Here is a 15587-nt window from a genome sequence, read left to right as displayed (position 1 = left end):
TCCCCCATAAAATATTAATGTATGTTCTTTTTGCCTTATATTATACAGGACTGTACCCAGGAAACATTTCACAATATTGCAATTTGGTTGGTGGTTGCATCACATCATTTAGAAAAATCAATTTAGTACTGTAAACATTAGTAAAATATATATGATAAAGACAAGATGAACAACATATTTTGCCTGCTAAAAAACAAACAAACTGCAGCTGTACAATACATAGATCATGCCCTTCTCTTAAGTGGATCCTCTTTTACTGTGGGGGCTGTGGACGAAGAACCCGCAATCCCGCAGTACCCACCACACCAGAGTGTTTCCACATACCAATTGTAATGTCAGGATTTATTCCCGCCACACCTGCCAAGCCAGAGCCTGCTCACATCATGCCTGCCAAGCCACAGCTTGTTCACGTCATTCCTACCAAGCCAGAGCCTGTTCACATCATGGCCGCCATGCCTGAGTCTTCAGACAAGATGGCTGCCAAGCCTGAGTCATCAGCCAAGATGGGCGCCACGCCTGAGTCTTGAGCCAAGATGGCTGCCATGCCAGAGCCTCTCCACATCATGGCCGCCACACCAGAGCCTCTCCACGTCGTGTCTGCCAAGCCAAAGCCTGTTCACGTCATGACTGCCAAGCCAGAGCCTTTTCACATCATGGCCGCCATGCCTAAGTCGTCAGACAAGATGGCTGCCAAGCCTGAGTCATCAGCCAACATGGCCACCACGCCTGAGTCTACGGCCAAGATGGCCGCCACACCAGAAACTCATCACGCCACGGCCGCCATGCAAGTTTCCCCTAAAGTTACATTTTTTTGGGGGGACTATAGGACACAAGCTCCTGCTGATGCGTAGCTTGGGCCAATACAGATGAGACTACTTGCCAATGTTATGGATTCACCCTTGAGGTCCCAAGTCTGGGATTCCCTGAGTTCCTGCCACTGTCGTCTGCGCTTCCTGTGATGGCAGCTTCCTGAACTCTCAGCCTGCCCTGTCACGGCCAAGAAGGCTGTCCCCGAACTCACAGTCTGCCTTGTCACAGCCAAGGAGGCCATGACCCTGAACTCTCAGCCTGACCTGTCACTGCCAAGGAGGCTGTCCCTGAACTCACAGTCTGCCTTGTCACGGCCAAGGACGATATCTCTGAGCTCTCAGCCTGCACTGTCATGGCAGGTCCTCCAGTGCTCCACGGCCCAGGTCCACCACTGTACCACGGCCTAGGCCCTGCATTGCTCCATGTTTCAGGCCTGCCTCTACTCCACGGTCCAGGTCCACCATGGCTCCACTGCCCAGGTCTACCATTGCCCCATTGTCCAAGTCCACCACTGCTTCACAGTGCAGGTCCACCTCTGCTTCATGGTCCAGGTCCACCATTGCTCCAGAATCCTGTTCCAGTTCTGCTTCACGGGCCTGGCCCCCAAGACCGCCTCCAGTCCTCCACCCTCCTGAACCTTTTTGTTTGTTTTTGGGGTGGGTGTTTCAGGTGCCGCCCTTAGAGCGGGGAATATGTAATGTGGATTTTGAGTTTTGTTTCATGTTCATTGTTTTCATGTCTTTTATCTTGTATGCTCTTGTCATAGTTCTTGTCATTCGCATGTGATTCCCTGATCTCTCTTGTGTTCCTCCCATGTGTTCCTTTAGCCCATGTGTCATGCTTTCATTGGTTCAGTGTCTTGTCATGTGGTCTTCAGCTCTGTATTCTTATTGCTTCCTCAAGTTCCTCAGCTCCACTCTGTCATTAGTTGTTCTTGTCATGTTTTATCTTATTGTTTGGTATATAGAGCCCTCATGTTTCATTGTCCATGGTCTAGCTTTGTTCGTGTAACCACTGCTTGGTGGTCTTTGTTCATGTTTAAGTTCTTGTTTTGCCAAGCCAAGCTTTTGTTCGTTGTGTATCCACTCACCTTTTGGGTTAAATAAAAGCGGCACACAGGTTCTAATTTAACAGTGGAATACATTACAATGGTCTGTGATGTTTATTGCTTTTGTTTGAATTTTTCATAATTTCTAAAAGTATAAATTTAATTAAAATTACAATATTCAGATATTTAATTCTAGTTTGAACATCCTATTTACTGGTATATGTACACAGTGCAAATTAATATATGGTAAATATTTATCTATCATTGATTCAGGTATTGCTTTTAATAACTTTACTCTGTTATTGTTATGATATAAACTTCCATAATATGAAAAAGGAAACCAGCATAATATGAAAAATTAAATTAAAAGAACATAAAAATTAAAAATGAAACCAAAAGAATTATTTTGCAGTGGCCATACAGGGAATGCTAAAAAATACAGATGAAAAGAAATTACATTACCATCATAAACATGAAAACCCCAGCGACCATTAACATTGACATTGCTGTTGGATGACAATTCAGAGGCCATCGATAAGGAAAAATTGTATGAGTGTGCAAAGTCCACTGTGTCATAGTGAGCCTGCATGAAAAAAAAGACATGTAAACTGGAAGTTTGTAAAAGGAATCTCTGTTAAATTGCAACAACACTTTGAGTCTTACTAGCCATCGTTGTAATGTTTCTGCTATGTTTCCATAGTTAAACAGGATGAAGGAGTGAACAACATTGGAGATTAAGACCAGTTGAAATGTAACTACCTTCAAAACACAGACAGACAGAATTTCAGAACTGTTCAAAGAAAAATGCACAGCAATGCATAATCAATTTTGATAGAATGGTGACAATTAAAGATTAGGACTTACCCCTTCACCAGAGGAGTATGGCACACTATCCCAGGTAGCAACAAACACTGATGTAGCAGTGAATGAAAGAGGAAGGTTAGGGAAGTATTGGTTAACAGCTGCAGTGACTAGCTCCAGTACAACACTGCTTGTGTCCTCTCTATAGGAGATAGTTCCACCATGTCTGCTGTCAAGGTGAGTCCAGAGAGGAGCAACTATGTCTCTTCTAGAATTCAGCAGGGGGATGTAGTCGGACAGTGGCTCGTTAAAGGTTAGATGGCCATTGTTGTTGACCTAAAGTTTAGGACAAAACGTTTGCATGTGTTGTGAGGGGAAATATATGGTGACAGAATGAAGAGGCAGAATTTGTCATAATTCCTACTGGTTAATTCTACAAATCAAAAGTCCTCTGAATTTCAAATTTAAGACACTCGTACATCAAGGTAGCAACGTCTGAAAAAAGTAGAGCTACTAGTTTTACTCATTTGAAGAGACTTGTCATTTCCAATGCAAGCAGATAAAACAACTGATCATCTAAATAAGGACAACGGCATCTAAAATGCTTACAAAGGTCTGATTGTGTGTGCGTCCAAAAAACTTGAAAGGCTGCTGCAATTTAATGGCTTCAGAGCTTCCATTATCCAAACGGGGTGTTACTCTTTCTCCATTTCCAAAAGGTAGGAAATTAGCTGGCACTAGGACAAATGTAAATGACAAGGAATCTTTTAGTTTTTTCCCAGAACCATAAGCTCGCAAACACTAGCTTTTGAAAGTTTGAAAGGGAAATTCACTAAGATTGAATTGTGCTCTCTAATAATGTTGTTTATTTTGAAGTGAGCCACAGGTTTTTGAGACCCGATTCACTGCATAAATGATGCAAAATGATGCATGCCCACAAAATTAGTGCTGATCAGAATTTGCCCAGGGCAGTTGGCCAGCTCTCAGGATGCTTCTGAATGCAAGGTTGTGGGGAGTAGAGCAGACCACTACAATCTGCCAGACTTTTCTGGGAATGCATAGTGTGACTCACCCACTGATGCATCCAGCATCTGAATTGGCTTATTAAAAGGCCGAAAGTGCAATCAAAAACAATGTGCCAGGTAAAGCTCAACTGTAAATAAGATTCAGGTTTTTGTGTTCAAGCACGGCATGCTACAACTGGCACCAATCTTTAGTGAATTCACCCCGACAATCTTTTTCTAAACAATATTACAAGTTTTACAAGTAGGCTTACGTTTTGGCGAGCCATCAACATGGAAAGACCAGCAAGCAGTCACATTGATATTACTGCTTGAATACAGCTCAGGGACACTGGCTGCTCGAATTGTGAAAGAACTAGCAGACTCCACAGTGTTATAACCAGCCTGTAGGAGTAAATGAAAAAGATGTAATTCATTAAGAATTAAAAAAATAAAAAGTTAAATACAATAAAAAATGAATGGAAAGGGAGAGAGAGAAACCGTTATTTCGCATTCATGAGAAATTCCTTATAAACTGTATACTTGTATTCATTTTGATCATTTGTACTATGTACACAAAGTAGTATTTCACTGACCTGCCAAGGTTGTTCAGTTTCTGCAACGTCTCCGTAATAGATCAGGATGAAAGAGCGATGAACATTGTACGCTAAAACCACTTGGAAAGTGACCACCTTCAAAACACCAACAGACAGCATTCAATACCTTCTAAACCAACAAGACAGACCGTTGATTAATAATCAAAGATTAAGGTAAGTCTTACCCCTCCACCATTATAGTACGGTACACTGTCCCAGGTAGCCACAAAAGCTGATGTAGCAGCAAATGGTATGTTGGGGAAGCATTCCTTAACAGCTGCAGTGACTTGTGCCAGTACAGCAGTGCTTGTATCCTCTCTATAGGAGATAGATCCACCATGTCGATTGTCAAGGCGAGTCCAAAGAGGAGCAATGATGTCTCTTGCAGAATCCAGAAAGGGGATGTAGGCTGACAGCGGCTCGGTGAACGTTAGATAGCCGTTGTTGTTCACCTAAAATTTAGCACCACAATCATTCAAAAGTATTTTAAAGAGAATTTTGAACAAAAACGAGGGGTACGTAAAAAACTTGTAACTTAAATAGTATGGGAAATGTAGTGCTTACGAAGATCTGATTGTATGTGCGTCCAAAGTATTTGAAAGGCTGCTGCAAAAAAATGTCATCCGAGCTTCCATCCTCAGCACGGGGGTTGACAATTTCTCCATCCCCAGAAGCGAGGAAATTAGTTGGCACTAAGGAAAGGTTAAGTGAGAATGAACTCTCTGCTTCTGCTGAAGAAACAAGCTGACAAATGGTACAGGTTAAGCTTGAGCTTCTGGTTGCATTGGCTTACAGTTCGGTGAGCCGTCAACATGGAAAGAGCGGCGACCATTCACATTGATATTGCTGCTGGATGAGAGTTCTGGGGCGCTGGTCACTGGAACTGTGAAAGAATGGACAGAGTCCAATGTGTTGTAACCAGCCTGTAGAAGTAAAAAGGAATCGTTGTTAGGTCCTCAACCTGTTCCAGATATAACTGCCTTTTGGTAGAATGTAAGGTTTGAAGCGAGGCAAGGGCAATTCCTTGTCATCTGTCTTATACGTAAAGCTTACAAGGACCTGTCACCACTCACCAGCCACATTTGTTCTGTCTCTGCAATCTCTCCATAGTTGATGAGGATGAACGAGCGATGGACATTGGAGACAAAAACCACTTGGAAAGTAGCCACCTTCAAAATACCAAGAGAAAGCATGAAAAACCTTGACAGGACAATACTAATTCATTGATAACAACAATTTGATCGTACCCCTCCACCACTGTGGTATGGCACACTGTCCCAGGTAGTGACAAAAGATGATGTAGCAGCAAAAGTTATGTTGGGGAAGTATTGGTCAATAGCTGCAGTGACTAGCTCCAGTACAGCAGTGCTTGTGTCCTCTCTATAAGAGATAGTTCCACCACGTCTGTTGTCAAGGTGAGTCCAGAAAGGAGCAACGATGTCTCTTCCTGAATTCAGCAGGGGGATGTAGTCGGACAGTGGCTCAGTAAATGTTAGATGGCCATTGTTGTTGACCTAAAGTTTAGGATAAAACATTTGCATGTGTTGTGAGGGGGAATATATGGTGACAGAATGAAGAGGCAGAATTTGGCATAATTCCTACTGGTTAATTCTACGAATCAAAAGTCCTCTGAATTTCAAATTTAAAACACTCGTACATCAAGGTAGCAACATCTGAAAAACGTAGAGCTACTAGTTTTACTCATTTGAAGAGACTTGTCATTGCCAATTCAAGCAGATAAAACAACTGATCATCTAAATAAGGACAATGACAAATAAAATGCTTACAAAGGTCTGGTTGTGTTTGCGTCCAAAAAACTTGAAAGGCTGCTGCAATGTAATGGCTTCAGAGCTTCCATTATCCAAACGGGGTGTTACTCTTTCTCCATTTCCAAAAGGTAGGAAATTAGCTGGCACTAAAACAAATGTAAATGACAAGGAAACCTTATTTTTGTTTTTTTCAAAAACACAAGCTGGCAAACACTACCCTGCTTAAAAGTTTGAAAGGGGAATTCACAAAGATTGAATTGTGCTCTAATAGTGTTGTTTATTTTGGAGTGAGCCACAGGTTTTTGGGACCCGATTCACTGCATAAATGATGCAAAACAGGTAAGGGAGCAAGAGTCTCATGCCCACAAAATTAGAGCTGATCAGAATTTGCCCAGGGCAGTCGGCCAGCTCGCAGGCTGCTTCTGAGTGCAAAGTTGTGGGGAGTAGAGCAGACCACTGCAATCTGCCAGACTTTTCTGGGAATGCACAGTATGACTCACCCACTGATGCATCCAGCATCTGAATTTGCTTATTAAAAGGCTGAATGTGCACTCAAAAACAATGTGCCAGGTAAAGCTCAACTGTAAATAAGATTCAGCTTTTGTGGTCAAGCACGGCATGGTACAACTGGCACCAAACTTTAGTGAATTCACCCCGACAATCTTTTTCTAAACAATATTACAAGTTGTAGGCTTACGTTTTGGCGAGCCATCAACATGGAAAGACCAGCAAGCAGTCACATTGATAATACTGCTTGAAGACAGCTCAGGGACACTGGCTGATGGAATTGTGAAAGAACTGGCAGAGTCCACAGTGTTATAACCAGCCTGAAGGAGTAAATAAAAAAATGATGTAATTCATTAAGAATTAAGTAAATAAAGTAAAAATAAATAAATAATGAAAAGGGAGAGAGAGAAATCGTTCTTTCGCATTCATGAGCAATTCCTTATAAACTGTATGCTTGTATTAATTTTTATCATTTGTACTATGTAAACGAAGTAGTACTTCACTGACCTGCCAACGTTGTTCTGTTTCTGCAACATCTCCGTAATAGATCAGGATGAAAGAGCGATGAACATTGTACGCTAAAACCACTTGGAAAGTGACCACCTTCAAAACACCAACAGACAGCATTCAATAACTTCCAAACCGACAAGACAGACCATTGATTAATAATCAAAGATTATGGTAAGTCTTACCCCTCCACCATTATAGTACGGTACACTGTCCCAGGTAGCCACAAAAGCTGATGTAGCAGCAAATGGTATGTTGGGGAAGCATTGCTTAACAGCTGCAGTGACTTGTGCCAGTACAACAGTGCTTGAATCCTCTCTATAGGAGATAGATCCACCATGTCGATTGTCCAGGCGAGTCCAAAGAGCAGCGATGATGTCTCTTGGCGAATCCAGAAACGGGGTGTAGGCAGACAGCGGCTCGGTGAACGTTAGGTATCCGTTGTTGTTAACCTAAAATTTAGGATCACAATCATTGAAAAGTATTTTAAAGAAAAATAAAAAAAAAAAAAAAAAAAAAGGTGTTGACCTAAAATTCAGATCAAATTGCTGTAGAATTATTTGCTACCACTGAAAATTCATTTTAAAAACATATTTAAAAACATCAAGTTGTACACTTAAACATGAGTAAAATCTGTTTACTGAAGGAAAATACTACTGTGTAATTAATTGATGTAATAAAAAGAAAAATATCCTCAACCAAAAAGTTATAGTCCAACGCTTACATAGATCTGATTGTATGTGCGTCCAAAGTATTTGAAAGGCTGCTGCAAGAAAATGGCATCCGAGCTTCCATCCTCAGCAGGGGGGTTGACAATTTCTCCATCCCCAGAAGCGAGGAAATTAGTTGGCACTAAGAAAAGGATAAGTGAGAATGAACTCTCTGCTTCTGCTGAAGAAACAAGCTGACAAATGGTACAGGTTAAGCTTGAGCTTCTGGTTGCATTGGCTTACAGTTCGGTGAGCCGTCAACATGGAAAGAGCGGCGACCATTCACATTGATATTGCTGCTGGATGAGAGTTCTGGGGCGCTGGTCACTGGAACTGTGAAAGAATGGACAGAGTCCAATGTGTTGTAACCAGCCTGTAGAAATAAAAAGGAATCGTTGTTAGGTCCTCCACTTGTTCCAGATATAACTGCCTTTTGGTAGAATGTAAGGTATGAAGCGAGGCAAGGGCAACTCCTTGTCATCTGTGTCATTCGTAAAGCTTACAAGACCTGTCACCCCTTGCCATCTGTCTCATTGGTAAAGCTTAGAAGGACCTGTCACCACTCACCAGCCACATTTGTTCTGTCTCTCCAATGTCTCCATAGTTGATGAGGATGAAGGAGCGATGAACATTGGAGACAAAAACCACTTGGAAAGTAGCCACCTTGAAAATACCAAGATAAAGCATGAAAAACATTTACAGGACAACACTAATTCATTGATAAACAACAATTCGATCATACCCCTCCACCATTGTGGTATGGCACACTGTCCCAGATCGCAACAAAAGCTGATGTAGCAGCAAAAGTTATGTTGGGGAAGTATTGGTCAATAGCTGCAGTGACTAGCTCCAGTACAGCAGTGCTTGTGTCCTCTCTATAAGAGATAGTTCCACCACGTCTGTTGTCAAGGTGAGTCCAAAGAGGAGCAACGATGTCTCTTCCAGATTTCAGCAGGGGGATGTATTCGGACAGTGGCTCAGTAAACGTGAGATGGCCATTGTTGTTGACCTAAAGTTTAGAACAAAATGTTTGCAATTGTTGTGAGGGGAAACATATGGTGACAGAATGAAGAGGCAGAATTTGGCATAATTCCTACTGGTTAATTCTTCAAATCAAAAGTCCTCTGATTTTCAAATGTAAAACACTTGTACATAGAGGTAGCAACGTCTGAAAAAGTAGAACTACTAGTTTTACTCATGTGAAGAGACTTGTCAATTTCAATGCAAGCAGATAAAACAACTGATCATTTAAATAAGGACAACGACAACTAAAATGCTTACAAAGGTGTGGTTGTGTGTGCGTCCAAAAAACTTGAAAGGGTGCTGCAATGTAATGGCTTCAGAGCTTCCATTATCCAAACGGGGTTTTACTCTTTCTCCATTTCCAAAAGGTAGGAAATTAGCTGGCACTAGGACAAATGTAAGTGACAAGGAATCCTTTAGTTTTTTCCCCAGAAATATAAGCTTGCAAACACTACCCTGCTTAAAAGTTTGAAAGGGGAATTCACTAAGATTGAATTGTGCTCTCTAATAGTGTTGTTTATTTTGGAGTGAGCCACAGGTTTTTGGGACCCGATTCACTGCATAAATGATGCAAAACAGGTAAGGGAGCAAGAGTCTCATGCCCACAAAATTAGCGCTGCTCTGAATTTGCCCAGGGCAGTCGGCCAGCTCGCAGGCTGCTTCTGAGTGCAAGGTTGTGGGGAGTAGAGCAGACCACAACAATCTGCCAGACGTTTCTGGGAATGCATAGTATGATTCACCCACTGATGCATTCAGCATCTGAATTGGCTTATTAAAAAGGCCGAAAGTGCACTCAAAAGCAATGTGCCAGGTAAATCTCAACTGTAAATAAGATTCAGGTTTTTGTGTTCAAGCACGACATGCTACAACTGGCACCAAACTTTAGTGAATTCACCCCAACAATCTTTTTCTAAACAATATTACAAGCTGTAGGCTTACATTTTGGCGAGCCATCAACATGAAAAGACCAGCAAGCAGTCAGATTGATATTACTGCTTGAAGACAGCTCAACGACACTGGCTGCTGGAATTATGAGAGAACTGGCAGAGTCCACAGTGTTATAACCAGCCTGTAGGAGTAAATAAAAAAGATGTAATTCATTATGAATGAAATAAATAAAGTAAAATACAATAGAAAATGAATGAAAAGGGAGAGAGAGAAACCATTCTTTCGCATTAATGAGCAATGCCTTATAAACTGTATGCCTGTATTCATTTTGATCATTTGTACTATGTACACGAAGTAGTACTTCACTGACCTGCCAAGGTTGTTCTGTTTCTGCAACATCTCCGTAATAGATCAGGATGAAAGAGCGATGAACATTGTACGCTAAAACCACTTGGAAAGTGACCACCTTCAAAACACCAACAGAGAGCATTCAACACCTTCCAAAGCGACAAGACAGACCATTGATTAATAATCAAAGATTACGGTAAGTCTTACCTCTCCACCATTATAGTACGGTACACTGTCCCAAGTAGCCACAAAAGCTGATGTAGCAGCAAATGGTATGTTGGGGAAGCATTCCTTAACAGCTGCAGTGACTTGTGCCAGTACAGCAGTGCTTGTATCCTTTCTATAGGAGATAGATCCACCACGTCGATTGTCAAGGCGAGTCCAAAGAGGAGCAATGATGTCTCTTGCGGAATCCAGAAAGGGGGTGTAGGCAGACAGCGGCTCGGTGAACGTTAGGTAGCCATTGTTGTTCACCTAAAATTTAGGACCACAATCATTCGAAAAATATTTTAAAGAGAATTTTCAAAAAAAAAAAAAAAAATGAGGGGTATGTATATAACTTGTAACTTAAATGGTACAGGAAATGTTGTGCTTACGAAGATCTGATTGTATGTGCGTCCAAAGTATTTGAAAGGCTGCTGCAAGAAAATGACATCTGAGCTTCCGTCCTCAGCAGGGGGGTTGATAATTTCTCCATCCCCAGAAGCGAGGAAATTAGTTGGCACTAAGGAAAGGATAAGTGAGAATGAACTCTCTGCTTCTGCTGAAGAAACAAGCTGACAAATGGTACAGGTTAAGCTTGAGCTTCTGGTTGCATTGGCTTACAGTTCGGTGAGCCGTCAACATGGAAAGAGCGGCGACCATTCACATTGATATTGCTGCTGGATGAGAGTTCTGGGGCGCTGGTCACTGGAACTGTGAAAGAATGGACAGAGTCCAATGTGTTGTAACCAGCCTGTAGAAGAAAAAATGAATCATTGTTAGGTCCGCAAACTGTTCCAGATATAACTGCCTTTTGGTAGAATGTAAGGTATGAAGCTAGGCAAGGGCAATTCCTTGCCATCTGTCTCATTGGTAAAGCTTAGAAGGACCTGTCACCACTCACCAGCCACATTTGTTCTGTCTCTCCAATGTCTCCATAGTTGATGAGGATGAAGGAGCGATGAACATTGGAGACAAAAACCACTTGGAAAGTAGCCACCTTGAAAATACCAAGAGAAAGCATGAAAAAACTTTACAAGACAACACTAATTCATTGATAAACAACAACTCGATCTTACCCCTCCACCACTCTGGTATGGCACACTGTCCCAGGTCGCGACAAAAGCTGATGTAGCAGCAAAAGTTATGTTGGGGAAGTATTGGTCAATAGCTGCAGTGACTAGCTCCAGTACAGCAGTGCTTGTGTCCTCTCTATAAGAGATAGTTCCACCACGTCTGTTGTCAAGGTGAGTCCAGAGAGGAGCAACGATGTCTCTTTCAGAATTCAGCAGGGGGATGTAGTCGGACAGTGGCTCAGTAAACGTTAGATGGCCATTGTTGTTGACCTAAAGTTTAGGACAAAATGTTTGCATGTGTTGTGAGGGGAAATATATGGTGACAGAATGAAGAGGCAGAATTTGGCATAATTCCTACTGGTTAATTCTATGAATCAAAAGTCCTCTGAATTTCAAATGTAAAACACTCGTACATCAAGGTAGCAACGTCTGAAAAAAGTAGAGCTACTAGTTTTACTCATTTGAAGAGACTAGTCATTTCCAGTGCAAGCAGATAAAACAACTGATCATCTAAATAAGAACAACGACAACTAAAATGCTTACAAAGGTCTGGTTGTGTGTCCGTCCAAAAAACTTGAAAGGCTGCTGCAATGTAATGGCTTCAGAGCTTCCATTATCCAAACGGGGTGTTACTCTTTCTCCATTTCCAAAAGGTAAGACATTAGCTGGCACTAGGACAAATGTAAGTGACAAGGAATCCTTTAGTTTTTTTTTCCTTTTCCCCAGAAACATAAGCTCGCAAACACTACCCTGCTTAAAAGTTTGAAAGGGGAATTCACTAAGATTGAATTGTGCTCTCTAATAGTGTTGTTTATTTTGGAGTGAGCCACAGGTTTTTGGGACCCGATTCACTGCATAAATGATGCAAAACAGGTAAGGGAGCAAGAGTCTCATGCCCACAAAATTAGCGCTGCTCTGAATTTGCCCAGGGCAGTCGGCCAGCTCGCAGGCTGCTTCTGAGTGCAAGGCTGTGGGGAGTAGAGCAGACCACAACAATCTGCCAGACGTTTCTGGGAATGCATAGTATGATTCACCCACTGATGCATTCAGCATCTGAATTGGCTTATTAAAAAGGCCGAAAGTGCACTCAAAAGCAATGTGCCAGGTAAATCTCAACTGTAAATAAGATTCAGGTTTTTGTGTTCAAGCACGACATGCTACAACTGGCACCAAACTTTAGTGAATTCACCCCAACAATCTTTTTCTAAACAATATTACAAGTTGTAGGCTTACGTTTTGGTGAGCCATCAACATGAAAAGACCAGCAAGCAGTCACATTGATATTACTGCTCGAAGACAGCTCAGGGACACTGGCTGCTGGAATTATGAGAGAACTGGCAGAGTCAACAGTGTTATAACCAGCCTGTAGGAGTAAATAAAAAAGATGTAATTCATTATGAATGAAATAAATAAAGTAAAATACAATAGAAAATGAATGAAAAGGGAGAGAGAGAAACCATTCTTTCGCATTAATGAGCAATGCCTTATAAACTGTATGCCTGTATTCATTTTGATCATTTGTACTATGTACACGAAGTAGTACTTCACTGACCTGCCAAGGTTGTTCTGTTTCTGCAACATCTCCGTAATAGATCAGGATGAAAGAGCGATGAACATTGTACGCTAAAACCACTTGGAAAGTGACCACCTTCAAAACACCAACAGAGAGCATTCAACACCTTCCAAAGCGACAAGACAGACCATTGATTAATAATCAAAGATTACGGTAAGTCTTACCCCTCCACCATTATAGTACGGTACACTGTCCCAGGTAGCCACAAAAGCTGATGTAGCAGCAAATGGTATGTTGGGGAAGCATTCCTTAACAGCTGCAGTGACTTGTGCCAGTACAGCAGTGCTTGTATCCTTTCTATAGGAGATAGATCCACCACGTCGATTGTCGAGGCGAGTCCAAAGAGGAGCAATGATGTCTCTTGCGGAATCCAGAAAGGGGGTGTAGGCAGACAGCGGCTCGGTGAACGTTAGGTAGCCATTGTTGTTCACCTAAAATTTAGGACCACAATCATTCGAAAAATATTTTAAAGAGAAGTTTCAAAAAAAAAAAAAAAATGAGGGGTATGTAAATAACTTGTAACTTAAATGGTACAGGAAATGTTGTGCTTACGAAGATCTGATTGTATGTGCGTCCAAAGTATTTGAAAGGCTGCTGCAAGAAAATGACATCTGAGCTTCCGTCCTCAGCAGGGGGGTTGATAATTTCTCCATCCCCAGAAGCGAGGAAATTAGTTGGCACTAAGGAAAGGATAAGTGAGAATGAACTCTCTGCTTCTGCTGAAGAAACAAGCTGACAAATGGTACAGGTTAAGCTTGAGCTTCTGGTTGCATTGGCTTACAGTTCGGTGAGCCGTCAACATGGAAAGAGCGGCGACCATTCACATTGATATTGCTGCTGGATGAGAGTTCTGGGGCGCTGGTCACTGGAACTGTGAAAGAATGGACAGAGTCCAATGTGTTGTAACCAGCCTGTAGAAGAAAAAATGAATCATTGTTAGGTCCGCAAACTGTTCCAGATATAACTGCCTTTTGGTAGAATGTAAGGTATGAAGCTAGGCAAGGGCAATTCCTTGCCATCTGTCTCATTGGTAAAGCTTAGAAGGACCTGTCACCACTCACCAGCCACATTTGTTCTGTCTCTCCAATGTCTCCATAGTTGATGAGGATGAAGGAGCGATGAACATTGGAGACAAAAACCACTTGGAAAGTAGCCACCTTGAAAATACCAAGAGAAAGCATGAAAAAACTTTACAAGACAACACTAATTCATTGATAAACAACAACTCGATCTTACCCCTCCACCACTCTGGTATGGCACACTGTCCCAGGTCGCGACAAAAGCTGATGTAGCAGCAAAAGTTATGTTGGGGAAGTATTGGTCAATAGCTGCAGTGACTAGCTCCAGTACAGCAGTGCTTGTGTCCTCTCTATAAGAGATAGTTCCACCACGTCTGTTGTCAAGGTGAGTCCAGAGAGGAGCAACGATGTCTCTTTCAGAATTCAGCAGGGGGATGTAGTCGGACAGTGGCTCAGTAAACGTTAGATGGCCATTGTTGTTGACCTAAAGTTTAGGACAAAATGTTTGCATGTGTTGTGAGGGGCAATATATGGTGACAGAATGAAGAGGCAGAATTTGGCATAATTCCTACTGGTTAATTCTATGAATCAAAAGTCCTCTGAATTTCAAATGTAAAACACTCGTACATCAAGGTAGCAACGTCTGAAAAAAGTAGAGCTACTAGTTTTACTCATTTGAAGAGACTAGTCATTTCCAGTGCAAGCAGATAAAACAACTGATCATCTAAATAAGAACAACGACAACTAAAATGCTTACAAAGGTCTGGTTGTGTGTCCGTCCAAAAAACTTGAAAGGCTGCTGCAATGTAATGGCTTCAGAGCTTCCATTATCCAAACGGGGTGTTACTCTTTCTCCATTTCCAAAAGGTAAGACATTAGCTGGCACTAGGAGAAATGTGAGTGACAAGGAATCCTTTAGTTTTTTTTTTCTTTTCCCCAGAAACATAAGCTCGCAAACACTACCGTGCTTAAAAGTTTGAAAGGGGAATTCACTAAGATTGAATTGTGCGTGTTGTTTATGTTGTTTATTTTGGAGTGAGCCACAGGTTTTTGGGACCCGATTCACTGCATAAATGATGCAAGGGAGCAAAGGGAGCAAGAGTCTCATGCCCACAAAATTAGCGCTGCTCTGAATTTGCCCAGGGCAGTCGGCCAGCTCGCAGGCTGCTTCTGAGTGCAAGGTTGTGGGGAGTAGAGCAGACCACAACAATCTGCCAGACGTTTCTGGGAATGCATAGTATGATTCACCCACTGATGCATTCAGCATCTGAATTGGCTTATTAAAAAGGCCGAAAGTGCACTCAAAAGCCAGGTACCAGGTAAATCTCAACTGTAAATAAGATTCAGGTTTTTGTGTTCAAGCACGACATGCTACACCAAACTTTAAACTTTAGTGAATTCACCCCAACAATCTTTTTCTAAACAATATTACAAGTTGTAGGCTTACGTTTTGGTGAGCCATCAACATGAAAAGATTGATATTGCTGCTTGAAGACAGCTCAACGACACTGGCTGCTGGAATTATGAGAGAACTGGCAGAGTCCACAGTGTTATAACCAGCCTGTAGGAGTAAATAAAAAAGATGTAATTCATTATGAATTAAATAAATAAAGTAAAATACAATAAAAAATGAATGAAAAGGGAGAGAGAGAAACCATTCTTTCACATTAATGAGCAATGCCTTATAAACTGTATGCCTGTATTCATTTT

General features: G+C 41.7%; 2 protein-coding genes and 1 long non-coding RNA gene across 3 annotated transcripts in view; all 3 read right to left on the bottom strand.

Moving 5' to 3' along the window:
* LOC107678080 (alpha-tectorin-like) overlaps positions 1-12633 on the bottom strand; it is a 35068-nt gene extending 22435 nt beyond the window's left edge. The window contains exons 1-13 of the mRNA XM_016473204.1: positions 12519-12633; positions 11829-11956; positions 11289-11555; positions 5330-5425; positions 5050-5179; positions 4821-4948; positions 4442-4708; positions 4257-4352; positions 3936-4065; positions 3269-3396; positions 2723-2995; positions 2522-2617; positions 2321-2441 (exon numbers count right to left, since the gene is read on the bottom strand). Coding sequence (XP_016328690.1) covers positions 2321-2441; positions 2522-2617; positions 2723-2995; positions 3269-3396; positions 3936-4065; positions 4257-4352; positions 4442-4708; positions 4821-4948; positions 5050-5179; positions 5330-5338 — 1378 coding nt within the window. The 5' untranslated portion in view covers positions 5339-5425; positions 11289-11555; positions 11829-11956; positions 12519-12633. The remainder of the gene's footprint in view (positions 1-2320; positions 2442-2521; positions 2618-2722; positions 2996-3268; positions 3397-3935; positions 4066-4256; positions 4353-4441; positions 4709-4820; positions 4949-5049; positions 5180-5329; positions 5426-11288; positions 11556-11828; positions 11957-12518) is intronic.
* Positions 5569-6837, bottom strand: LOC107678081 (uncharacterized). Its single transcript, XR_001632911.1, has 3 exons — positions 6723-6837; positions 6044-6171; positions 5569-5770 (listed from the first exon to the last, which is right to left on the bottom strand). It is a non-coding gene; the product is annotated as an uncharacterized LOC107678081 (long non-coding RNA).
* A 4-nt stretch (positions 12634-12637) lies between the features above and the next one.
* LOC107678070 (alpha-tectorin-like) lies at positions 12638-15361 on the bottom strand (the record flags this gene model as incomplete). The annotated part of the gene is made up of 10 exons (XM_016473187.1): positions 12638-12648; positions 12743-12746; positions 12778-12933; positions 13023-13289; positions 13411-13538; positions 13640-13769; positions 13920-14015; positions 14095-14361; positions 14635-14762; positions 15325-15361. Coding segments are annotated over 10 exons (1224 nt in total), but the record flags the coding sequence as incomplete, so codon positions are not given.
* Between the last annotated feature and the right edge of the window lie 226 nt (positions 15362-15587).

The sequence above is a fragment of the Sinocyclocheilus anshuiensis genome, unplaced genomic scaffold (assembly GCF_001515605.1).
Source record: "Sinocyclocheilus anshuiensis isolate Anshui unplaced genomic scaffold, SAMN03320099.WGS_v1.1 scaffold1358, whole genome shotgun sequence".
NCBI lineage: Eukaryota > Metazoa > Chordata > Actinopteri > Cypriniformes > Cyprinidae > Sinocyclocheilus > Sinocyclocheilus anshuiensis.
The sequence above is the reverse complement of the archived record's forward strand: the minus strand, read 5'-3'. Positions and strand labels throughout refer to the sequence as shown.